We start from the raw sequence: 27,592 nt of genomic DNA on the forward strand, positions 1-27,592 counted from the left end.
ACAATATAGATGGTAATCGACACAACAGAAGTTGCCCAAGGAATGGTTACAGGGTGAGAAGAGATGACATTTCAGCATTGAGCTCTGAGGTACTCAAACCCTTTTAGGTTATGTGACTCAAAGGAAAGAACATCTATGAATGGATTTTATAAACTGTAAAGCACTATAAAAATTAGTTACTGTAAACCCTGAAAGAGCTTGGAGACTAACTAAATTTCTCTGCATTTTATAGGTGTAGAAACTGAGGGAAAGGTTACAGATCAAGCTCAGCAAGGCCAGGAGTTGTACAGACAGGACTGGGCTGGAGTATAATCCATATCAAAGCTCCAGTAAGTCCAGGAGAGCAGACTGTCTGCGTTCTCTGTGAGCCCAAGAGGCTCTGGGAAGGAGGCTTAGAGTTACTCATAATCAGCAGGGTATTTCTTTTCCAGAACCCACAAATGAGCCCCATACTCAGGCCTCTGCAATAAGCTGGCTGCAGCTCCCAGGGGCCTGGCTGACACACTGTAACCTCACATCTGCAGGACTCTCGCCCTTCTCTCTCTCTTAAAGGGCCTTTGTCGCTTATTCCCCAGCCCCACAGGCAGAACAGAAGGACCTTTGCTTCTGTAGCCCTTAAAAGCAGAATGAAGTTTGGGGAGCAGAGAAGTTAGAGAGAGACTTCATTCTGCCCATTTCAGGGAGGACCGGGACCCATGACTCAGTGAGAAGTAAAACACAAGCATCACACGACACACTTCTCCATAAGGCACTCTTCATCTCCTGACGCCCAATTTTAAACTAGCAGGGGGGAGTGAGGCAAGCAAGCCTTGCACAAAACAGCTTTTATTTTTTTCCTAGGGAAGCTGTTTTAAACTGCATTCATTTGCTGGAATTAAAAGTGATTTCACCCTCAAAACAGTGACCTTAGACTCATTCTGTCCAGCTGCATAAATCAAATGCAATTCAGCACAGGGCCAGTGGGAAAGACATTGAGTGGGAGGCTGGACCAGATGACCCTCAATGGTTTCTCCAGCTCCAAGACTCTGCTCCCGTATGTAAGAACCAGATGTTCTTATACAAGAGTCAGCATCTTTCAGAAACATCTATTTTCTCTATGCTCATATGTAAATCAATGGCACTCAGAATTCCAACTAATCAAGTTTGGAGTTCAACATGGATATTTTTTCAGCCAGGAGTATGCTCTCACCTACTTTCTCTCTGGGGGCTTCTTGGGGTGACTTTTCTAAATATACAATGGCCACCCAGCCACCAGGCATGTGCTAAAACCTGCTGACCCTACACTCTTTTCCCAGAGGACAGACGTGGTTTCTTTCTACTCATCTCCACCATCAAGCCCTGGGTGGCATCAGCCCCAAATTCATCATCTGGAGAAGTGGGGGATGTTTTTCCCCAATATTCTAAGTTGAAAAATGTAAATCTGAGCAAAGTTGAAAGAATTTTATAATAAATACTGTATGCCTACCACTTTGATTCTACCACTAACATTTTATTGTTCCTGCTTGACCACAAATCTACCCACCAATCTATTCATCTGACTCTATTTTATTTTTTTTATGTGTTACATGGTAAATCACAGACCTCCTGGATAAATACAGACCTGATCTGGGAACTATTTAAAAAATTCTTATGCCCTAACCTTACTCTAATCCTAAGAAAGCATCAGACAAGCCCAAATTGAAGAATGTTCTACAAAATAATTATCAGTTATCTTCAAAAGTGTCAAGAAAAGTATCATGAAAGAATGTGACACTGTCACAGATTGGAGGAAACTAAGAGACATCACCACTAAATGCAATATGGGATTTTGGATTGGATCCTGGACCCGAAAAAATACATGAGTAGAAACGCTGGTGAAATCTGAATAAATATCTGTACATGAATTAATAATCTTGTATCACTATTAATTTCCTAGTTCCCATAATTATACTATGGTCATGTGAGTTGTTATCATTAATTTCTACACCATTTTTTCTATTTCTCTGTAAGTCTAAATTCATTTCAAAAAAAACCTAAAAGTTTTTGCTCTAAAAAAAAATTCTTATGCCCCATGTCCAGACATTTTGATTTAGTTAATCTTGGGTGGGGATCAGACACCAGTATTTTTTTTTCAATCTCCCCAGGTAATTCAAACATGTAGGAAAGGGATCAATGAGAGAATACATATGCTTCCCATGAGCCCTGACAGGTGGAGGTGGGAGAGGCCATAGCGTGGAGGCAAAAGAATGCCACAAGCTATGCAGCCCGCAGCACTGCCTTCTTGTGGGTGCACACCCACACACACAACCAACCACAGTCAAACACAATGGGCAAAGGATGCGGGGGTGGGTTGGAATGACTTGCCTTTATTCCTCTAGAACTGAGGCTGCTGTAGGGAAAATTCAGTTCTAAAGACACTCCCTGAGCGTATGCACTGGTCCATGGCCCCTGCCCAGCTGCCTCCCTCCATCCTTGACAGCTTCCCTCTCCCCTTTGCTCTGCCCTCAATGTACACTGAAGGCTGCATGGAGATGGGGTTGCAGGTATTCTCAAAATCTAGCAACAGGGAGAATGGAGGGTCAGCAATAAACCCTGCCTAGGCTTTTCAGTCCACAGGATCCAGGAGCAGAATGCTTCAGTGGCAGCAACCACTGAAGCAGCAGCATCTCCATTTTTGTTCTCACAGAGACCCAGAGCACACATATGAAATGGTTATGCAACAACACGACAATTTCAAAATAAAACTGTGGGGACAGATCATGCCTATAGGAGTTCAGAAAAGGGAATGACAAGTAGTGACTACGGGAAGAATCTTGGTATAACCCACTGGGCATCTAACCAAATAATCAGTAGTAGTATCAGAAACACCTCGATATTACTTTCATGTTGAAGACAGTAGATAGATAGATAGGTGATCAATCATATGTAACAACACCAATAAACTTTGTTTTATTTTGCTTAAGAAATGTAGAAGCAGTGTCCAGCAGTGCCTTTTAATTTGAACTTGATACTTCACAATTAGGGAGGACTCAACCTTTTCTAAAATGATTCCACATAAATAATCTCATTTAATCCTCAAGCCAACTCTGTGAAATCAGTGGGTATTATCATTCCACTTTATAAATGGAGCAAATGAGGCCAAGATAAATAAAATTAAATCAGAGACTATTGAGCTTAATGAATCCAAAATATAATATAAATGACCTGATTTCTGGCCACATTTTTGTAATCTTGAAAGCACTTTACAGAAGAACTGAAATCAAGGTCAGATAGAACAATCTCTCTTAAAACAGACTTTTAACAATGGAAAAGATGAGCTTGAAAGGCAGGCAGGACAAAGCAAATAAAATGTCCTGTTGCCATTTCTGGTTCTAATTTCAGAAGCATCTCCTAGGGGTACAGAAACAACACACTTTTTGTGTAAAACACAGATAAATTACAACCTGGGAGAGCCATGCCTGAGTCGGGATGATGGCAGCTCAGTTTACACAGGTTAGAGCATTTGCTAAATTTCTGTGAATTTTGAGAGTCCAAGATTTATCTCTGAATGGCCTGTAAAGATTTATCTCTACTTTGTGTTCTTTTCTTTAATTTGGTGGCGGGGCGTAGGGGGGCAACTTTTAAAAAGCAAGAGATTTACACAAAAATCTGTGTTTCTGGCTTCTTTGAAAGCTAGATCATCTGCCAATAGTGGGTCCAAATTCCTGTCTGGCACTGTCTGTTGGAGCTGAGGGGCTGCAGATTCTGCTGAACAGGTCCCAACCTCTCCCAGTCTCTCCAGCCCCTGCTGACCACTACGATCTCCCAGATCAGCTTCCCTCATTTACCTGCCTGACTCCTGAGCTCAAATCAACATAAAAGCAATGGTCCAGGAAGGTAGTAATGGACAGCCCTGATGGTACATGAAGGTTAGTAAGTCAGGTCACACTGTGTTCAAATAATGGGGACCCTGGTCAGGCAGTGATACTGGGGATCAGGAAGCTGAAGGACCCAATCCACTGTTATTCCCACCGAGCGATGAGGAATGAAAGGAACTGAGCAGGGGTGAGGCAATGAGGAAGGGGGCTGGGTCCCTGTTAAGTTTGTGCTTCCTTAAGTCCCAGCCCCCTGCAGTGCTGGGCAGAGCGCTTCCCCAGAAAGATTTGTGGGATGGAGACAAGAATGACAATCTCCGAGAAGCGGGCATTCGTTTTACCAATTGCCTGTGAGGGCCGAGAGGTACAAGAGCGGCAAACTGAGGCAAAGGGCGCTGAGGGCATCTCAGAGGGTATTTGAGAACTCGAACTTCAGAAGTTGTGCTAAGAAACCCGAGAATCACCATTTGAGTAGTAAATGCTGCTATTCTGGGAAAAAGAAAATTCGAAGTAGTGGTATCTTAAGTGCAAAACATGAGGAATTGGCAGTGTCTGCCTGGAGTGCCCCATTGTGGGGTGGGAACTAGGGAACTAGGACTAGGGTCTTGAGTGAGCTCAGAAGGTAAAAGAGCTGGATCCAAAGGGAGGCATCTGCTGCAGGCAAGCAGAGGGAAGAGCCACACCTGTGCTTCGCACCTGTCATCTCTGTTCTAATCATCCCACCTCTAGCATGGTTGTTTTTTTTTTTTCCATTGTCTTTCATGAAACTTTTGTTTTAGTCTGATTTCCCTACTTCCACCCCCTAGGGTCAGGATGGGGCAAACTCTGCCAGGTTGACCAGGCAAAGCACCACGAGGTCAGGCCATCAGGCCGAGACATCCCAAAGCACAGACTGCAACCAGTTCCACTGGCCTCCAATTTCAGAATAGGATTGCTGCCTAGACCCTTGTATCCCTGTCAGTGAAACCTGTTGGGACTTCCGAGGAGACAGGTAGAAAAGGGATTAGTCAGGAAAGGGAGGGAGCCTAATCCAGGTGTAGAATTCACCCCCAGGAAGGGCTCATGGGGGGGCAAGTCAGTTTCTTGGGGTCCATCTAGCCTGACCTGGCATCAGTACTTGGTGCGGTGTTCCAGGTTGGGGGTTCTATCCCTCACAGGAGGGGCAGCAGGACATTCTAACCACGGGTTCTCACACTTGAACGTGCACAGGAATCAGCTGGGAGCTGTGGCTCTTCGGATCATCATTTGGAAACTCTGGAGCAGATTCTGCATCAGTGACAAACTCCCAGATGATGTCGATAGTGCCAGACCACAGACCACACTTCGAGTAGCTAAGCCCCCAGCCAGCAGTTCTCAACCTTGGTTTCATTTTGGAATCACCAGGGAAGCTGTTAAAAAAAAATCTTGCCGCCCAGGCCTCATCCCAGAACCAATTAGATCAGAATCGCGTGGGCTGGGACCCAGGCACTAGGTCCCAGGTAATTACGACGTGTAGCGAAGATGAAGAACCATTACTATAGGCAATGGATGTGGTCACAGCAGGAGCCTTACTATTCCAGGGGGTTCACTGGGCCTAAAGCAACTTGTGGGTGAGGTCAGCCAAGGAGGTGACCAGAGGCCCAGTTAGAAGAACCTAGACTCGTGGGCCACGCCCCTAGGCCTGGACGAACACAACTGGAGAAAGGGGTGCGAAGGATTGCTGGTGCCCAGAGTCAAGCATTACAGACACCAGTAACTAGCAAAACTAGACCCAGATTTCCCCAACCAGTGGACCAGGCTTGCTCAGTGTAGGTGACAGAACCATTAGACCTGGAGGTCCCCAGTATTTCAACTGAAGGGGGAAAAAAAACAAGAAAGGCAAAATAGGAAAGAAGTTTTCCACTGTTAACCAGTAAAATTCCTCAGTGACCTCTAAGAGTGACTAGCTCATTCCTTGGCTACTCCTGCTCTTTATATATACGTTGGCCCAGTTACTCTACAATGTGACCCCTTCTGGGTCTCTAGCTACTGCATAGATTTGGAAAGTCATTACTGCAATTTCCAGTCCCCCCCTTAACAATGCACACCATTAATGAGACAACCTCCAGAATGCCATCATCAGCTTCAGACCACAAGTTCTGGCAATGAGGCAGGAGAATCTAAGAACAGATTCCAAAACCTGAGTTGGGGTCCTCATACCATCAGGGCTGAGCAAAGCTCTAGAAACAGTGGCAGAGTTAGGGCACAGCCATAGAAGAAGGGAAAGGCCCAGGAGAGCAAAAGACACAAAAAGAGAAAAAGGATAGGAAGGAGATGAGAAGAAGGAAGCTGGGGTGGGGAATGGGGAGATGGAACCCAGGCCAATGCCTCCAGCGTCCTTTAGGGACTGTGCCTGGGTCAGGAGTGAGCCAGCCTTAGGCTAAGCCCAGATTCTAGGAAGGTCTGTGCTTTTAAAATGTATTTACGTTCACCATGTTTCAAAAATGATTTAAATGGCTTAAAGGAAATACATAATATGAAGTCAAATAAAATTCAAAATGGATGTAGAGAAGAAATCGTGATGTGGGAGGACCAGGAAGTAGAGAAGGAGAAAAAATAAGGGCGAACTAGGGTTTAGCCCTGGCTGTGATGAATGAATATATGGGCCAGACCCCTCCACTTACAGTCAGAAAAGGCAGCTTCAACTTTTGCCTACTTTGAGTCAGTATCTTGAGAATACTATGAAATGTCTTTAATATGCAAGAATTTTTTTTTGGCTTATGATGCAAGCCACTCATTTTTTTATGCATTCTCCAAAAAAATAGAATAAAATTTTTTCCCAAAAAACAAAGACAAAGGGTTTAAGGTACAAACAATGCAGTTTCTGGGGAAAGAGCTCCTCTAGTTCCTGGGTGGTAAGCTCACCTGTCAGCAGTCAGAGTCTAATTAGTGCACAGCAGCAAGAGGGGGCAGGGCTTCTCTGGAATGCTGGGGGCAGGAGGGGGTAGCACGGGGGCGGGGTGGTCTCATCCATGTACACAGGATGCTGGCAGTGGACACCGGCTGTGCACAGACCTGACCCCTTTCAGCCTCCACTTTAGAAGTACAATCTCCAGGACAGTAACTCTTAACATTTTGGGGTCATGAATACCTTTTGAAAATGTAATGAAAAATGCACATGTGCAGTATACCTACAAATCCTGGAGAGCATTCCAGGAGGTTCCCAGACCCACTTGAGTTCATGATCTCAGCTTTAAAGAACTGCCACTCTACAGGTTTACAACTGTTAAAGGTTTCGTCCAGTAGAAAGCACACTGTCTGGTCACCCCTACTTGTTAATTAGGAACCTCATGAAACTCCAGTGAATCCCCAGTGCTATGGACTGAACTGTGTCATCCCAAAATTCATATAGTGATGCCCTAACCCCCAATGTGATGGTATTTGGAAACGGAGCCTTTGAGAGGTAATTAGGGTTAGATGAGGTGATGAGGGTGGGACTCCAATAATGGGATTAGTGCCCTTAGAAGAAGAGGACAAGAGACCAGAGATTGCTCCCTCTCTCCACCATGTGAAGACACAGCGAGAAGAAAGCCAGGAAGAGGGCCCTCACCAAGATCAGAATTTGCTGGCACCCTGATCTTGGACTTCCCAGCCTCCAGACTCTGAGAAATAAATGTCTGTTGTCCAAGCCAACCAGTCTATGATATTTTATGAAGGCAGCCCAAGCAGACTAATACACCAGATACTTTCAATGCCAAACACCATCCACCTGGTCCACTGTGGGGCATAACAGCCGCTGAGACACTGATCCCCTCATTTTTGCCTCCTCTACCACATGGCCCAGAGGCAAGGTTGGAGGATGCCCTCCAGAGCACTATCGGGCACACAGATCCAGCACTGAGGATACTGGCTGCACCCCCAAAGAAGGAATCTCAAACAGGAGAAGCAAAGGAGAAATGAAATGTCGGGGCTACCAGTCAGTCCTAGGAAAAGGAGAGGATTAAAATTGAAAATTCACAGGGAAAGCTGGTACAGAGATAGTGGTCTTTCTGACATGTTCCAATAAATCTGCCTATCGTAACACCCCCTCTGCACACAGGGAGGAATCCATAAACACTGTCAACTCAAGGCTGCTCTTCTAAAGAAAATACACCAGGCTAGAGGCCAGTGTTATTAAATGGCTCCAACCAGGCAAAGCTGCTTACCCTCAAATCAGTGTTTTTACACACCATCACTCTCCACCAAATAACAGATCTTTACAAATTCCTGCTCAAAGCCATTGCCTCCAGGTTGCCTTCCTGGCCTGGCTACTTGGTCTACCATTGCCATTCCTCACCGTCAGCATGCATCACACATGTGCCATTGCTCTGGGGGCCCTGCTAGGCTTTGCTTCTCAAGGGCAGGGCTGAGTCTTCCTTGGCTTTTGTGATCATTCCAGGAGACTGGATTCCAGGTTCTGCACTCAGAGGTGACCCAGTAATTATTGTTGGCTGGCTGCTTTTCCTGAGAAAGCATAATCAGATCTTTGGATTCCCATACACACACTGCCCGCATCCCTGCCACTCTCCTCTCCTGTGAAAGGGACTTCTTCATAGCCCACTCACATTCCGGGCAGTTTACACATCCAGGGATGAGCAGCCCAGCCCAGGAGTGCCCAAAAGCGCAATTGGGGTTTTGGGCACGTGGAGCCAAAGTAGAAGGAAATAAAGCAATTCCCTTATTGTGGCAGGAAGGGGTTGTGCTTGGCCACCTCAAAGGTCCCTACCAGACCTAGGATCCTATAAGTTTGGGAAAATGTTCTTTTGTGGTGCAGCAGACACTGTTGCTTGACCACTCAATGTCCATCTTGCCCTCCCTCCTCACAATCAGACATGCCGATCTTGTTCAAGGTAACAAGGTATCCAGCTAAAACACCTTCCTGGCTTCTCCTCAGTGAGGGGTGGCCAGCGAAACCTAAGAGGAATTCTGCTGGGGACCTCAGAGCAAGCCTTGGCTTTTCAAGTACAGGTATTACCCTCTTCTGCTTTGCCCTCCCACTTTCTCCCTATCGGGGAGGCTGATGTTATGCCAGAGGTAAAGCAGTCATCTTGCAGTCGTGAGGTAATGCCCAAGAAGATAAAGGTCTACCTGCTAAAGATGGCAGAATGAAAAGATGGGACAATCCTGGGTCCCACTGGCACTGTTCAACCACTATACCAGTCCTAGATGGCCTCGATCAAGACTTCTTGGTTCATAAGTAGGCCCCCTTACATGTTTCAATTACTGTATTTTAAAGCCAAGTGACATATACGCTTGCAATCTTGAAACTTTTGTTTCTGGTTTGCTTTTGTTTTGTTTTGTTTTGTTTTCTAAATTTGGCTCAGGCAGTGGTTTCTCAAAAGGGCAATAAGAAAAAAAAAAAAAATCTACCTACCAGGATATTTTTCTTTTGGTTGGAAAATACCAAAGAACAAACTTCTCCATGAAAATCATCTGCATTTCATGAAAAACCAATGAAGGGCTAACCAGTCTCCCAAATTGCCAGCTGTTTTGCAAATATGCAGCTCCACAGAGAAGAACCATCAGGTTACTCATTCAAACTTGTTAGCCTCTACAGCTAAGGATTTTTCTCTCTTTGGCATTCACCCCATTATCAGCAATGGGTTTTTTTGTGTGTTTGTTTAAAATAAAAATTATAACTTCCAGAGGGGATGAAGATTTGGACACAGGTTTCTAACATCTCCCTCTCAAAGTTCTACTGAAACTGCCAAAATAATAACAAGGCATTATGGATGTGGGTCCATTCACATGCCAGAATCTCTATGGACCTTCTGTTAGAATGCTAGCTGGCCCACACAAAAGGCAGCCAGAGAAAACCAACTTAGAATTCTGCTTCCCAAGCAAACAGACTGAGGGGAGGTTGCCTTGCTGAACTCTACTTACATCAACTACTTTGGAAGGTCAGTTCAGGCCCTGGGTCAGAAGGAGAGCCTGTGGCTTTAACGCGTTTGCTGCAGCATACCAACAGCACTCAAAGTTGCACTGCTGGGGAGGTCCAGGGGCCAGGCAGTGCCGCAGCAGATGGAGAGCCCTTTAGCACGACCCCCTGATGCTGTGGGCAGGGCCCCCAGGGGCTGTTCCACACCACGTTTACCATTCCTTCCCACTCTCTTCCTATTAATGAATTCTTAACCTTATCACAGTCAGCCCCAGAAACGCTATTTATATTAAAAAAGCAATGTAAATCATCTCAGTCACAGATGGCTGTTTCAGGTGATGGCAGGAATAGGGAATGGGCCGGCCCCTACATGCCTTGCCTCTTGTGATGTGAAGAATGCTACCACCTGCCACCAATCCCCACCCCCAAATTCAAAACCTACAAAGAATTTCAGTTCTGCAGAAGCAGGTGCTTGAAAAATCGAAGTGTGAACTCAGTCATGCAAATCAATACCAGGCCTTGAGCCTAAAAAGATTCAGGTAGGAACTGAAAAAACTCTTCGGGTTTTTCTCCCCCCCCTAAATGTCATCACAATTAGGCCACATTAGGGTGAAGGTGGCCAAAAGGTACCAACTTCCAGCTATAAGATAAGTAAGTCCTGGGGATGTAATGTACAACATAGTGACTATAGTTAACAATTCTGTATTGTGTATTGGAAAGTCTCTAAGACAGTAGATCTTAAAAGTTCCCATCACAAGGAAAAAAAATTGTAACTCTGTGAGATGATGAACGCTAACTAAATTCACTGTGGTGATCATTTTGCAATATATACATATATCAAGTCATGTTGTATATCTGACACTCACATGTTCTATGTCAATTATATCTCGGTAAGACTAGAGAAATAAACAAGCAAAATAACTAGGTCACATTAGAGAAGCTTTATTCTATTTACTAATTTTTTTCCTTCAGTTTAGAATTCAGCAAGCATTTCTTCCTATGCCTCCTTGAAATTATTGGAATAGAAAACTGGAGGGCAGGAACCTACTATCTCCTAAGCAGAGGCCATGTACGCGACATGGAGACAGACACTTCACTTACATCATGTCACTCATCCTCTATCACGGCCTTGTGAAACAACCTCAGAAAGGTACCCAGAGTAGGGAGTGCCAGAACCAGGTCATAAGCCCAGAATCATTCATTCATCCATTCACTTGGCAAATATTTCATTGGCTCCCTATGATGTGCTCACCACTGTTCTGGTAGCTTCCCATCAAGTATGCCTATGGAATGCCCTGAGTGGAGGCTAGAGCCCACAGAGCCCTTGGGCTGTGATCAGCCTCATCCATTATTTCAATGCCCCGGGCAGATATCATCATTTTCTCTTAGTGCCATGTTGACAGAACTGGGAAGCACTGAATAAATAATTTGTTGGTGGTGATAAGGGCTATGAAGTCAGTGCTGACTCCAAAATCCCTGTTTTTTCTACCAACCCTCTGCCCCAGTGGTTGAGTGATCAGCGGACAACAGGACATTCAGAATCCACAACAGAAATAGGAAGAGTGGGAATAAGAAAGCTGAAAACTCATCATGTTCAATCCACTCAACCATCCACCTCTCAGCTGGGCCAAGCTTAATTGCAGTTTCCTCCCATAAGTCTGTATTTAAGTCGAAAGGAAACACTGGGTTCCTTTGATTTAAAACCACCTCATGTATACAATGGAGAAAAGACAGCCTCTTCAATAAATGGTGCTGGGAAAACTGGACAGCCACATGTAAAAGAATGAAATTAGAACACTCCCTAACACCATACACAAAAATAAACTCAAAATGGATTAAAGACCTAAATGTAAGGCCAGACACTATAAAACTCTTAGAGGAAAACATAGGCAGAACACTCTATGACATAAATCATAGCAAGATCCTTTTTGACCCACCTCCTAGAGAAATGGAAATAAAAACAAAAATAAACAAATGGGACCTAATGAAACTTAAAAGCTTTTGCACAGCAAAGGAAACCACAAACAAGACGAAAAGACAACCCTCAGAATGGGAGAAAATATTTGCAAATGAAGCAACTGACAAAGGATTAATCTCCAAAATTTACAAGCAGCTCATGCAGCTCAATATTAAAGAAACAAACAACCCAATCCAAAAATGGGCAGAAGACCTAAATAGACATTTCTCCAAAGATATACAGATTGCCAACAAACACATGAAAGAATGCTCAACATCACTAATCATTAGAGAAATGCAAATCAAAACTACAATGAGGTATCACCTCACACCAGTCAGAATGGCCATCATCAAAAAATCTACAAACAATAAATGCTGGAGAGGGTGTGGAGAAAAGGGAACCCTCTTGCACTGTTGGTGGGAATGTAAATTGATACAGCCACTATGGAGAGCAGTATGGAGGTTCCTTAAAAAACTAAAAATAGGACTACCATATGACCCAGCAATCCCACTACTGGGCATATACCCTGAGAAAACCATAAGTCAAAAAGAGTCATGTACCACAACGTTCATTGCAGCTCTATTTACAATAGCCCAGACATGGAAGCAACCTAAGTGTCCATCAACAGATGAATGGATAAAGAAGATGTGGCACATATATACAATGGAATATTACTCAGCCATAAAAAGAAACAAAATTGAGTTATTTGTAGTGAGGTGGATGGACTTAGAGTCTGTCATACTGAGTGAAGTAAGTCAGAAAGAGAAAACCAAATACCATATGCTAACACATATATATGGAATCTTAAAAAAATGGTTCTGAAGAACCTAGGGGCAGGACAGGAATAAAGACGCAGACGTAGAGAATGGACTTGAGGACACGAGGAGGGGGAAGGGTAAGCTGGGACGAAGTGAGAGAGTGGCATGGACATATATACACTACCAAATGTAAAATAAATAGCTAGTGGGAAGCAGCTGCATAGCACAGGGAGAACAGCTTGGTGCTTTGTGACCACCTAGAGGGGTGGGATAGGGAGGGTGGGAGGGAGACGCAAGAGGGAGGAGATATGGGGATATATGTATATGTATAGCTGATTCACTTTGTTATAAAGCAGAAACTAATACACCATTGTAAAGCAACTATACTCCAGTTAAGATGTTAAAAAAACAAAATAAAATAAAATAAAACCACCTCATGTTCCTAATATGTAAACACAGCTGAAACACCAAATGGTTTTTTGGCTGCTACTTCTCTGCCTCTCTTTCTCATCAAACACAAAAATGTATGTGTACGTTAAGATTGCCAGGGTCACTGGGCACCTTCAGTTAGAGCACGATGCCCTGGAACCCAAGGGGGTCAGGTTAGTCTCCATCTGGGTTTGGTCTTGACCTCCTAGGCCTCCCCAGCCCACAGCCCCAGGCCTTCCAGCTGCTCCCAAATGTAGGTCATGGGCTGCAGGAGAGCCCCGGAAAGAAAGCTTGCAAATCCAGAGCAGAACCAGAAAAACAACTCCTGGCAGTGCCTCAGAAATGAATACTATCTCAGGGTAGGAAGTTAAAAGTCATAGCTACAAAGATCGGCTTCAGGTTCTGTGAGTACAAAACAATACAGTATGTCACCCACTCAATCCCACCCTCCTTTCCAAAGGACAATGTCCAGTTCCTAAGCCATTTGTAAATGGAAGAGGGCAGAGGTTGGGGGGGGGGGGGCGCATGGAGGGACAGCCTATATACACACGCATATGTTTGAGTCTCTTGTGGACCAACCTGGCTTCCTGATGGATTACAAAAGGGAGCTTGGCTGTGACTAATTTCAAAAAACAAAGTTAAAGTCAAAAGCTGCCACAGGTAACCCCAGCTTATGAATCCACATTCCAAAAGTTTGTAACAGCAGGATGCTGATGGTGGGGTAGGTTGTGCGTGGTGGGCGGATGGCAGGGAATGTATGGAGACTCTGTACATTCTGCTCAGTTTTGCCGTGAACCTAAAGCTGTTCTAAAAAATTAAGGCTATTTTTTAAAAAATTTGTAACACAGGTGCTTCAAACTCACAAGACATATTGTTATTGAAATAACATGATCAAAAGTAATCGGTTCCCCCTCCTACACTGTTGGTGGGAATGTAAGTTGGTGCAGCCACTATGGAAGACAGTGTGGAGGATCCTCAGAAAACTAAACATAGAATTACCATATGATCCAGCAATACTACTCTTGGGCATATACTCAGACAAAACTATAATTCAAAAAGATACATGCATCCCTATGTTCATAGCAGCACTATTCACTATTCACATTTAGGAAACAACCTAAATGTCCATCAATAGATGAATGGATAAAGAAGATGTAGTACATATATACAATGGAATACTACTCAGCCATAAAAAAGAACAGAATAATGCCTTTTGCAGCAACATGGATGCAACTAGAGATTATCATACTACGTGAAGTAAGTCAGAAAGAGAAAGACAAATACCAAATGTGATATCACTTACATGTGGAATCTAGAATACGACACAAATGAACCTATCTATGAAACAGAAACAGACTCACAGAGGTAGAAAATAGACTTGCGGTTGCCAAGGGGGAGTGGGTGGAGGAGGCAAGGCCTGGGAGTTTGGGATTAGCAGATGTAGACTATTTTATATAGGATGGGTAAACAACAAGGTCCTACCTCTATAGCACAGGGAACTATATTCAATATCCTATGATAAACCATAAAGGAAAAGAATATATATATTTTAAAAAAGTAATTGGTTCCCAGTCAGCCAAGAGACCAACTTAACCCATACTGTAGCTGAACTGTGCTGGGTGAATTCTCAACTCGGTGTCACCTCACAGGAATCTGTTCTGCTCTGGGCTGAGAAGGGCCACCCGCTTCCTCCCTGTGCAGTCAGTCGGAAAGCAGAATTCTCCTTATTCTCCACCCTCTTGTTTCCTGGGCCCAACTTCAGTCCTGGGGTCAGACTTCTCCTCCCATTCCTGTTCCTCATCTCCCCAGGAGGGCTGAGGGCCATGAAAGCAACATCCTGGATACAGGGACGCAGAGAGCAAAGGTAGAATCGAGCCCCATAATGCAGGGGGCACGGGGAGGAGTGGAGGGTGCCCTCCATAGTCCCCTCTGTAGGTCCTGAAACCCAGGCACTGCTTGGAGCTGCACATTTTCTTTGAAGCGGCATCATTTACTTTAGTGTTCCTTCCACTGGAAAGCCCTCGGGCTCATATTCTTATTACAAAACCATTTGTCCTCACCTGCCCCTATTATTACGTCATTAAAAATGGGGTCAATTTGGTTTTTTTTCTATTTTCCTAACATGTGAATATCGTTGATGTCTCTGTGATCAAACTTATCTTTGGCAACCACTGGGTCCACTTGATACTTTCTCAGTGGGAAGTCAGCAGAAATATAGAAAGGAAAAGGCTCAAGCCTTCTAGGCATTTGATAAATCCCAACTGTCTTATACAGAATTAATGAGTCCAGAGACCCTCCTTTTGCATGCCTCAAAGCCTGAGACCCCCTAAATGACACATGCACAAAGGGACCCAGGCACAAACTACTCTTCGTTCATGAGAAGGACATCAGGAATAGGTGGATTCAGCGTGGAGAGAAGAATGAAGAAAGGACCTTCATAATACTGCACGGGCACGGGGACAGTCTCCAGGGCCAATTTTGAGGACTGATTTTACAAAAACAAAAGGAAAGAAAGAGGCACTATTGTACATATTATCTACCATGCATATTTACTCCCAGCACCTGCCCTCCTGCAGTTTCTGCTCTTGCCTGGAAGCGAGGCCTGCACTCCCTAGGCACAAAGCCACAGAGCATGCCCACAGGTCCAGACCCCCGGGGGACCTCTGCGGCTCCAGGACACGGTCCCGCCCTGAGCTAACACCGCACAGTGCTTGGCAGGCAGCTGAAAAGCATACTCAGCCCTTCTTTATCTTGACCACTCCGTAGCAACCCTCCCCTCTTTGGATCCTGGATTTTCCTGGATTTTCTCCACTTTTTCTGCGGCTTCCTTCTGAGTTCCACCTGCAGATTTCTCTTCGCCTGCTAACACTTCAAGTGTCCCCAGGGCTTCATTCTCAGCTTTGCTCTCACACTCCTCACTCTCCCCCTGACCTCGCTGGACTATCTTATTAGGACTATTGGCTTCTCTTCTCCCCCACGAGATTCATAACACCCAAATCTACATCTCCAGACCTTTCTCCAGAACTCCAGACCCATGTTTCCAAATGCCTTTCAGGTACCTCTCCGGAATGTGCCATGAACACATCAGCATCACCATGTCCAAAATTGAACTCACTATCTTCCCCAGCAAACTCATCTTCCTGCACGAAGGGCAGCACCATCCACTCAGTGTGCCACATCAGAAACCACGACGCCTCCCATATCCCTCGCATGCCCCACTGCCAGCAAGTCTTCACGTCCAGCTCCTAACCCTTTCTTGTATTCATGTGCTGCTCCCTGTCTGGTTCAAGGCCCTCGTGGTGCCTTGTTCTACTTCACGGATGAAATAGCCAGCCAGCAGATCATCTTGCTGCCATTAATTCTCCCCTCCAATCCATACTTCATAAACACTAGGGTTTCCTTTCCAAAACACACTTCTCTCTCTGTCTCATTTTTATTAAAAGTCGTAAAAGCTTCCCACACTACTGCCCACAAAAGAATATCCAAATGGTTAACAAAGCATGCAGACCTTGTGTGATCTTATCATATCTCCCAACACTCCCCACAGAGCATCCTACTCGAAACTACATAAAACCACTTGGGATTCCCAGAATCAACTATGACATTTTATACATTCCTACTCTGTATCTGCTGTTCCCATGGCCTGGAGAACTCCTATTTATACTTCAGGACCCAATGCAAATATCACCTTTTCAGTGAGAGGCTCTCCAACTCATCTCCTTCAGATCTCTTGTTCCACCCTCTGTGTGCCAGAAATACTTTGAACGCGGATTTAAAGCAAAATGTACACCAGATATTTAATGACTTGTGATTGAATGACTTCTTTACATATCTCCCTTCCCACTCTTCTGGGAGAACCACAAGGTCAAGAATGTATATCCTCCTGCCTAGAACATGCACAGGTTTAGAAAAGCAGTTCATTAAGTTCCTCAAATTGGAGGAAGGACCAGTGATGAGAGATATTTCCCCAGGATGTACAGACAGGAAGCGAGGGGAAGGAAGGAGTTAATGGCTGAATCTTTCAAATGCTATGACTGGTAACCTTGGATTTAAATGTCTGTTTGACACAATTGGCTAGTGAGAAAGCATTTTCATCGCAAATCCTTGTTTCCTCCAAGTTTCCTAAAAAAATCACCCTATCAGTTTGAATCCTGCAGGCTCTTCTCAGCCAAAAGGAATTTCCCTTTAAACAAAAACTATTCAGACATTTCCAAGATATGAAATGTTAAAAAACCAAGATTTTCCACTCAGACGACTAGAAACCTATTTGTAGATTTTTTTTCCCCAGACTCCTCTAATTTGCCAAGAAGTCTGAAGAGGGGTGTGCGTGTGTGTGTGTGTGTGTATGTGTGTGTGTGTGATGTTAAAAAAAAATGTTTCCTACCTCTGTGTCTCTCTGTTTTTCCATTCTTTATTTTGTCTGGGTTTTACTGAAGCAAGGTTTTTAAGTCAGAAAACAGAGGCTACAAAATGCAAAACTATACCCGCCAACTGAGTGCCCAAAGGAAAGAGGTAATCAACTGACCTTTGCTGTTGTTGTTTTAAATCACCCATTTTTTAAAGATCAGAGACTTTCAAGGGTGAGAGCATGATACTCAGCACAGAACTTTGGAGTTAAAAGGAACCTCTGGGACCATAATACAAATGCAGCATTTTACAGCAGGATAAACTGAGACGGAGGGTGTGAAGTAACTTGTTCTACAATGAGTTTTTCCAAAGAAAAACTCTCTTCCAAGATACTTCTAACAAGAAGCAGGCATACAAATTTGAGTGGCTCAGCGTCACCCGTCTCAATTCTTTAAAAGCTCTTCAGTAATGTCAATAAAGTTTAGATAAATAAATTACACCAGAATAGAGCAACTCAAGGGCAGGCAATTCAACCTCAGGCAACTGTAACTGAGCTCGACAGCAGCTATACACACCAGAAGGATCAATGGTACAAGATCTAAGAACTTATGTCTGACTTTTGCACTGACCTTCCACTCAGTCCTAGAAAAAAATTAGATACACCACCGCAGAACACCAAAAAAGTGCTTCCCAAGCTGAAGAATAAGTACGAACCCAGTCAAAACACAGCCTGCATCTGATGGGTGACACTGACTCAAGAAACAGCTGTGTCCCAGCAATGACTCATGAGCCTCTCTTGGGTTTACACTGCAGGAGAGCTGAGTCACAAAACATCCCCTGAGATAACAGGGGTGCGGTGATACGGGGGATCAAAGTGTTCTCAGCTCTTCTCAAAGTAATGCACCACGAAGATTCAAAGGTTACCCAGCCAGAGCCACTCTACAGCTCATGAGGGCCCAGGAGATCTTGGGTCATATTCCAAAGATCTCCCAGTTTCCATCCACAGACAACTAACAGATGTAAAGATCTGAGAACCAGCTGTATTGAAGTTGATGGAGGAGCCCAGGAGAGTGTACAGGGAGAACACAAGACCAAGTACCAAACGATCACATTTAACAGCCGGCAAAGGAGGAAAAACTAAGCCTCCCAGGGTATCAGGGGAGCCAAAGCAAGAGCGAGTTACGAGATGAACGTGTGGTCGGTCAATATTGCCAAATGTTCCCATGAGGCCTTGCAGGTAAGGATGGAGAGAAAACTAGTGGATGGAGCAGTTAGAGAGAAGTTGGAGAACCTTCAGGCAGCAGTAGGAACCAGAACATACAGGAGGCAGAAGTAAAAACTGAGGATATGGAGGCCGTAGCTATTGACTACTTGTCTGAGAAAACCTGGCAGTAAACAAAAGAGAAAAAACAAGCAGAGCAAGGAGGGGCAACAGCATCTGGCAAACATGTGTTCAAGGCAGAGACCTGTGTTTACAGCAGAAGGCAGAAGCTGGGGAGGAGAGGAAATGAAGATGCCTGAGAGAGAATAATTACAGGTCCCTTGTGCTTCCTGAATGATATCAGACTCCTGAGGTGGGGATACCTCTTCCCCAGAAAGAAGACATTTGACTTAGAGGAGAGTGTGAAAAAGTGTGTACACTATGGGCTAGGCAGTGACATGTGAAGAAACTGAGACCCAAAGAGGAGAGGTTACTTGCCCAAGGTCACCAGAGAACCAGTGGCCCTGGATTCCAAATCTGCCTGGCTCGAAGGCACACCCTTTCCACAACGCTGCCTTCAATTCTACTCTAGCGGAAACTGGGACTATTATAGAATCATCCTCCCTCCCATCTGGGTCTCAAAACTAAACAAGAAAAGTTATTGACATCAAACTACCCAAGTCACTTTCATATTAAATTTTCAGACTTTCAGAGGCATTTACAAGCATCCAGAGTTTTAAAAAAATACATTAACAAAAGAGACCAAGGCCACTGAGCTTATTCATTCTCCAAGACTGCCTCACTCTACGTAATTGTGCATCAAGCAAGTATTACATATCTCTGAGCATCCTGTGCTTGGGAGTATAGAAAAGACAGTCATGTCCCCTGCCTTCAAGAAGCTTGTGTTCCAGCTGAGGTCTCTTTTTTGCTCGAGGCCTCAGATTCTCCATAGATAAAAGGGGCCATCACCTCCTATGTGCCTTGTGGGTAACCTAGACAATTCCATTCAGGGAAAAAATGACGTCACTTGGAGCTTCACTTGGAAGAGCCGGAGAGCATGTGGTGAGCTGGGAGAAGGGGGAATAGACTCAAGGTTGACACCAATGGTGAATCTCACCATTTCATTTCAGGTTTGACTCGACTGAGGTAGGGAATGTAAACACTACTCCCTCATTCATAAAATCACTGACAAGCAATTCAGACACTCTGCAGCCCTAGGCCCTCAGTCCTACCAAACTCTCAGCCAAAGCCTAAGGCCATTTGCCCCAAGACAGTCCACAGACAGGTCAGAGCCCCGCAGGGCTGAGGCCGGCAGTTCAAGCAGCAAACAGGCACACTCTGACCTTATCAGTGTTTGAATAGCCATATGCAACTGGAAAAACAGCTTCTTTGAAAAATGGCATTCAGCTCTCTGCCTGCGGAGATGAGGTTGTGTGGACCTCGAACAGAACAAGTCATTCTTGTCTTGCACCGTGATCATGATTACAGGCTCAGCTAGTTACCTCCAGCCCTGATATTTGACCCTGACGCAGAGAGTTCAGATAATATAGTTAATTCTACATTTCCTCATTCGTGAGTTGGGACACAGCAGTACCCCCTCCATGATAGCCTTTGCATGCATTGCAGAGATATTCCATGTTTAAATGTTTTAAAACATTTTCCATTTGCTAGCCCACCTTTGCGAGAAAAACAGCCATTGGCTAAATGAACACACCTTTTAGTGAAGGAAAGGTCTGCCAACTCAGACTATTTTACTAATGATCATTACACATGGTCATGCTGGTTGAGGCTCCAATAGCTCCTCCATTCCCACATGACTAATCTAAGCCTATCAGGTAAATCCCTTTCCAGCCATTGGTTCAGAAATGATGATGTGATCCAATCCTTGACAATAAAGCTCGAAGAGAAATCAGCTGGTAGGCATCTAAAAAAAGTTTCTTCCATCTTAAAAAAGGACACGGGGAAGACACAACCTCTCTTCTCCCTTTGGATATTGTCATTTTTATTTGAACACCTGAAACTCATATGGGTATGAGTTGCCTTCTGGTTGCCTCCAACTTGAAGATGAAACCTGCATATGGATGGATGGAATCTAGGTCCACGATGAACTGAGGAGCTGCTGAATCAGCCAAACATGTAGCTATACTTTTAGGCATCTTGCAACGTGACAGAATAATTCACTTATTGTGTAAGCAATGTGAATCGGTTTTCAGTTACTCACAGCGGCAAGCATTGTCATTTAATTCAATTATTAATCTAGATGCAGTGCCTCATTTCTCCTGCCAGAGCAACTTCACATCAGAGCGCAATAGGATATCATTACTCAGGGATCACTCAAGAAAGAGGGCAAGTACAAAACTCAGTACTGCCCTCTCATCTTTCAGAGCTGTGCCCAAGCCCACCTTCCCCCAACCCGTGTTAACACAGTGAGAACAATTTCAGAGACAATAATATAATTGAGTCAAAGATTTTTCACCAAAACAATGAAAATTCTTTAGATCATAGCTAAATCAGCAACATATATGCAAGGCCGCCTTATGAATAGGGGCCACAGCAGAGGGGTAGTGAGAGCTCCCCCCCAGTTCCCCAAATACTCCTCCCCTACTACCTGGCTATTGCCTAAAGTTCTCCATTTAGAGATTCAAGAAATTATTGTTAAATATAAATGCCCATTTAGGGGTCATATGTTAAGCTTTACTAATATGGAAATTTTTAGTGTAAGCTTAAAAATCTTTCCTGAGAACAAAATTAAAGAGGAGGAGTTGGAAAGAGAACACCATTACAGCGAGCAACTTGGGGTCCAAGAAGCGAGGGAAACATGAAAGGAGGGAAGGTGAAGAAAGGTGAAGTAGGGTCTTGAAGACAAATTATACTGACTTCACAATTCTGTCTCCTACTGGAACTCATTACCTTTATTCAATTGGTGGAGGTCAGGTGACCAGAAGTAATGATTTCTCAAGCCACAAGGACCCAGGGTCCCACTCAGAACCTGGGCAGAGGCCAACAATAGGAGGCGAACATCAAACCAAAAGCTCCCATATCCCACGGGAGCCCTATCAAGTCTCTGGGCCGCCGAGAGGAAGGGGAAACCACCAGCCTCTCAGATCGGCCATCCACCTTCCGGCAGTCACGATGGATGTGGAAGCCAGATGGCCTTCACATCCGCTCACCAGGCAGGTGGAACCTACCCTTAACACCTCACCTACCACCCTCTGGGCTCAGTCATTTCATTTTAAGAACCAACTGGATATAAAATTTAAGCGTATAACCACTAATAATTCTACAAAGAACTGGATTTACATGAATTTAGTATTTCAAAGAAGCAGAACTAAATTAGGAGGTTGGAATTAACTGATACACACTACTATATATAAAATAGATAACCAACAAGGACCTTCTTATAGCACAGGAAGCTATACTTAACATTTCGTAATAACCTATAAGGGAAAAGAATCGGAAAAAGAAAAAAAAAAAAAATATATATATATAAGTGAATCACTGTGCTGTACACCTGAAACTAACATGATATTGTAAATCAACTATACCTCAATAAAATAAAATGAAATACCAAGCAGAACCTCTGTCGTTATCTTTGCAAAGAAAAGGTATCCTATTGTATATCTTAAAAAAAATAATCATTGCAAAAATTGATAAAATCCCTCTTTTCCAGATTGCTAAACTGAGCTGTAAGAAAATTACCAAGAGCACGAAGTTTATCATACACAAACCCACTGTTAATCCTCCATCCTCAACGCCCTTTTCCAGCAAGCACTCCTGCTTCCTCTATTCATTACCCAAGGCCTCCAGCAACTCTGGTGGTATTGAGTGAGCACCAGAACGCCCTCTCTCCCCAAGGAAATGCAGCCTAAAATTACCTCTAGTCCAGTTTTATGTGGTGCCTTTAAGTTGTCATTTTTCATTTCCTAAATACTTTCAGGAGGTAAAAGTTTGAACAGTACGAAAGGGATAGTGTGTAAGTAACTCCCTCTCCCTCCCTCCCTCTCTTGACCTCTAGTTCCTCAAGTCCCCTCACCAGAAAAACATCAGCCATCTGTTTCTTGAGCATCCGCCCAGATATAGTCAGTGCATGTAATAATATACATAGATAAGATTTATGGACTGTTTTGCTCTTTAAATTGCAAAATCCCACAGTAAATTCCCAGAAATGTAATTTGCACAGAATCTTACAGGAAACCCAACATGAATGTTAGAAACATCCAACATCCTGGCAGGTTTAGGGGAAGGGACAAGGCTTCTTGCAATGATTTGAAACCATAATATATACACTCCTCATTTTTATATCTGCCATCTTTTCTGAAACCAGTTTTAGCTTGTATCCACTCTAGAAGCAATAGCTTTCCTAAATGTACTACTCACTGATTTAAAATTATATCTCATCATCTGTATGGGAACTATTTTTTCAGCTTCAAGAGGAAGCCCAAAGCTCTAATAATTCAGGATCTAATAAGCAAGTCCAAAGTCGCTCTGTGTGGTTCATTATTTTATAGACTTTGAAACTGTCTCCTCTAAGCCTTTGTCCTTCTGGACCCAGAAGTTTTCTTCATAACTAACCAAATGAGAAAAACACTGCTCCTGATGGCTCACAGAAGGCACCTCGGAGGCGTGACAATCCCAGCCTCGGGCAACTTCTATATTTTTAAAATCAGGTAGGTGACAGTTTTGCTAAAACAGGGCATTAGCAATCATGCATGTGGTAGCTAAATCCCTATTTAGAGCAAAGAGAGTGATCATGCTAGGAAGGGCTGGTGGCTGCACTGCCACCTCAGTTAAATATTAGCTGCCTTCAGACTCAGCAATTTCTGACTCCCTATCCTCTGACTCAGTTCCTTTTAAGTCTGGATCCTTCATTCATACAGCATAGTGGGCAAGAGCTTGGGCTTTGGAGGCAGGTAGACTTGAGTTTAAATGACCTTTTACCAAGTCACTTAAACTCATTAAGCCTCAGTTTTCTTATCTGTAAAACGACTCCTTCACTGGATTATTGAGATATCCTCTTTTTTTTGGCTGTGCCCGGCGGCATGAGGGATCTTAGTTCCCTGATCAGGGATCGAACCTGTGCCCCCTGCAGTGGAAGCTCTGAGTCTTAACCACTGAACCGCCAGGGAAGTCCCACTGATACATCATTTTTGTAAAGCACTAAGTAAAATGCCTTTCATGAGGACCAGCTACATAATCTATGGGACCTGCTGCAAAATGCAAATGTGTGGGCCCTTGTTCAAAAATTATTGAGGATCTCATGATGGTGACAGCAGAGCATCAAAGTGCGGGGCCCTGTGGGACTGCACAGGTGGCAGGCCCATGAAGCCAGCCCTCCCTTTCAAATAATAAATATACAATAGATGATAGCTATACTATCTTACCAATTTCCCAGCTTACATTTGTACCTTACCCTCCCTGCAGGCTCTCCTCTCCCTATGTGATGCCTAATCCGCTCAACTTGGAAAGTTTCACTGGGCCATTCCAAAAACAGGCACTCTGCCTCAGAAGTAACCTGCATTTTTACAAGAAAAAAACTGACAAAAATGGGGGGATCTAAAACAGAAGGTGATGTTACCATAAGCTCATGCCAGACACGCTCCCACCTTAGAGCCTTTGCTCTGGCTTTTCATCCTGCTGAGATAACCTTCTCCCCTACTTCAGGCCCAGAGTGTAAGCTTCTCAAGGTCAAGAATTTTGAGGTCTTTTTGGTTCACTGATGTATCCCAACTGCTTAGAACAGTGTTTCGCACATAGAAGCTCTTCAATAACCATTCACTGAAAGAACAAATAAATCTGTGAGTGAATGCATCATTAGGCCATCCTTTTTCCACTTGGAGGTCAGGCCGTTTCTCATTATGGACAAATGGCAATAATAACCAGCTCTGCAACTGGATACCCAACAGAGTTCAAGAAACAGATGGGAAAGTTATCTATTTTCAAATCTCTGCCAAACTCCCCTTAGTTTAGAAGGAATATAACCCAGTTGTCTGTGCTACCAAATCCAATACGTCTTTCAACACTAATTCATATACTCAGTTTGTGGGCCACGGCTTGCAGCAATGACGAGTGGCATTTTATATAAGTGAGCTGCCCAGAAGAGAGACACGTCCCTAAGTGGCATACATAAAAGTAATTTAAAAAAAAATCAAATTAGAAGAAAAATAATCACCCATCGCTGCTTCATTACAATGACATAGAAAAACTAAGCCCTTGCTACCAAAAGGAAGGTAAGGGCTCTACCCCTGAAACTGTGCATAAAGATGTCAGTTAGAGCCAGTCCAAGCTGTCTTGCCTGAAGTTAATGTCACAGTCACGGGTAGCATCTCAAACCCTGGCATAAGATCTCACAAATGCAAGTCATGAGGCCTGAGAAAGGGAATGAGGATGCTGTGCATAATTCATCGCACCAGCTGAAAGACAACACAAAGCATTACAGCTTCGGGATGAGACATTTTCACAGTATTCGTGAGAACAAAAGAGAAGAGCTGCCCCTCGCAAATGGCTAAAATGTGACCTATGTCAGGAGAAACATCTGGAGATACTATCAGAAGATATTTGAGGGCCAGCGTTCTCTGAGTTCTGTCCTGGCGACGGGAAGCACATCTGGGGCCCCAATCCAAAGGCAGCCCATGTGGTGCCCTCGGGACAGACTCAGTGAGCAAAGCCCAGAAGATCACACCACACATCTGGCTTTTGACCCGGCATGAACTTCCACTACCTCTCTGCCCTGCACTCGGCATGTTTTCAACAAGCCATTCTCAGCCACCACAAATGCCTTGGTGGGAATCACAGGGAGGCCCTCATCCCTTTTCCCAAAATAACGTCAGCCAGAGGCAAAGGCCAAAGGGGTGGAGCCTGCAGGCCATTTTGCAAAAGTTTCAAATATCCTGGCACTGACTCCATTAAAAGAATCATGAAGGGGAAATAGCCAAGCCTCTCATTTTCTCATTAGTGTCTCTCTCTCTTTCTCTCTGTCTATACAAACTCTGCATTTGTAAAAAAGAAACAAAGAGATCTCATAATAAAGTCATATTATCAGTGCTGGCTGTTGGAAACAAAATTTCATTTTGCAAATTTAATACCAAAATCTTGAAATTGAAAACTTTATAAGAAATGTGTGTGCTCTGTGACAGTTTAATGCCCAAAGGGATCTCTGGGACATAAGACTGAGCAAGGAACTGGTGAGCTGCCCCACCTTCTCCAAAGCCTTTCTGAAATATGCACTGCCTCAGATTTTCCATTCTCCTTTGCTGATTTTCCATTCTCCTTTGCTGATTTTCCTCTGAAGAAGGAGGAAGCAGATTTCTTGGCTGAACAGTTAAAGGAGCCAAATAAAGTAGTCTTCCTCCTAATATGAAGGGACCTTTTTTCAAAACACACACACACACACACAGGTATACTTCTTAAAATTCAAATAAGAAAGTAAAAGAAGAGAAAGAGAGAATATGACAGCGAAGGAAAGAAAATGCTACTTTATTTTGCCCAGTTTTTAAAAAATCTTCCCACAAAAATTAGTAGCAAACTAAACAGAGGCAGATTATCAAAACGTCTACCCCTTCTCCTGCTTTACAGCGCAATAGGAAATGATATAGCAGATGTGAAAAGCCCTCGGGGAAAAGAGTATAAGTTGCTGAAGGAATACAAAGCGTCGTTACTATTATCAAAAGTTTAAAAGAGACAGCGGCCCACCTTCACTGTTCAGCTAGAAAAACCACACCTCTCCCCAGATCTCTCCATTCTCGGCATGCTCTTCCCAAATACTTCCTTCCCAGTCCCCTGTCCCTAGCTGTTCCTTTGATGACACTTCCCCCTCTCAAGCCGCCCCTTCGCCGCCCCGCCAAGTCCTCACCGTGTGATACATGAGAGCCTCGGTTTCCCCGGGCTCTGACAGCTCGCTCAGCTTGCGGTCCCACTGCAGGACGCTCTGCTCCCCGCTCTCCAGCACCTCCATGGTGGTCCGAGGCGCGCTGGGCCGAGGATGCTGAGGGCAGGAGGGGAGCGGTTAGGGCGGCCTCGGAGGGCGAGATCCGCCTCTGCGTGAGTGTGTGTGCGTGTGTGTGCGTATGCGTGTAGCTTATGCACTTAGGAAGGAAAACGTTCGCTCCTCTGCCTGAGAGAGAATTGCCAAGGGCTCCGGTCCAGCGTCCTCGGAGATTTGAGAATCCCCAGAGGAGACAGACTGTCTAGAGATCAGACCGAAGGCTGAGGAGAATAGAGCAGGGTGTGTATCCAAAATAAAGGCAGGAGATCAGTACTCATCCCAAGAAAAGCCCTTCTCACTAAGCTCACTTTCCACTACTGCTCCAGACACAAACTTTGAGATTCCCCAGGGCTCCTCAGCTCTGCTCCGGGAGACAGCTATGACTCCGCCTCCCTCCAGGACGGGGACCAATCGGATGCTCACTTCTCCCGCCCTACCCAATCAGAAGTCTTGCTCTCCGTCCAGAGGCAGGGGCAGCGGGAAGTCTCCGCCCAGGCTTTGGAATGTGGGCGGGCAGCGCCTTTGACGTCACCGGGGAGCTACTCCGGTTTTAGTACCGCCGGCAGCCGCGGTCTGCGGCAGCAGACAAATGGAGTGCTTAAGCCCAGGAGTGATGGACTGGGGGCGCAACCAATGAGGAAGGAGCGCCTGGGAGGGACAGCCAATCAAATAGCGACAAGAATACATTTTATAAGAGGGAGGGTGCGCTCAGTCGCCTGAGAATCGAGAGAAATTAGCGCGCGCGTGTAGAAAAAGAGAGAGCTGCTGGGAGGGCTGGCTTACGTACTGTCCTAAATATTTTCAAGTAGTTTAGCTCATTTGAGTCTTTCAGGATTTTTAAAAACTAAGTCACATATTACACACAAATGTAAATATTCTCTATTATGCATGAATTCATGTTAGCACGTATCTGGCAAATTGAAATTGCTTGTGCTTCAGGTTTTTCTCCCGCTGTTAGGCTCTTCTCCTGACGTGTTTTTTATGGGCTCTCCTTATTCTATTTTTTTCCTTTATTTACCCAACAGACATTGTTGAAAAGAGCCAACGGCTTCCTTTTCCAGGTCATAGAGATTTTACCTCAGTGGAAGAGTCAGACAATAAACAGGTAAAGAAACGTATAATGTCAGAAACTGGTAACTGCTATAAAGAAAAATCAAAGCAAGGTAAGAGGATGGGGCAGATCGATGCTATTTTAGATAGCAATCAGGGAA

General features: G+C 44.3%; 1 protein-coding gene across 1 annotated transcript in view; it reads right to left on the minus strand.

Annotated features, from left to right (window-relative positions):
* CREB3L2 (cAMP responsive element binding protein 3 like 2) overlaps nt 1-26,744 on the minus strand; it is a 124,025-nt gene extending 97,281 nt beyond the window's left edge. The window contains exons 1-2 of the mRNA XM_061198773.1: nt 26,690-26,744; nt 26,250-26,381 (exon numbers count right to left, since the gene is read on the minus strand). Of these exons, the coding sequence (XP_061054756.1) occupies nt 26,250-26,351 (102 nt within the window). The 5' untranslated portion in view covers nt 26,352-26,381; nt 26,690-26,744. The remainder of the gene's footprint in view (nt 1-26,249; nt 26,382-26,689) is intronic.
* Between the last annotated feature and the right edge of the window lie 848 nt (nt 26,745-27,592).

The sequence above is a fragment of the Eubalaena glacialis genome, chromosome 8, assembly GCF_028564815.1.
Source record: "Eubalaena glacialis isolate mEubGla1 chromosome 8, mEubGla1.1.hap2.+ XY, whole genome shotgun sequence".
NCBI lineage: Eukaryota > Metazoa > Chordata > Mammalia > Artiodactyla > Balaenidae > Eubalaena > Eubalaena glacialis.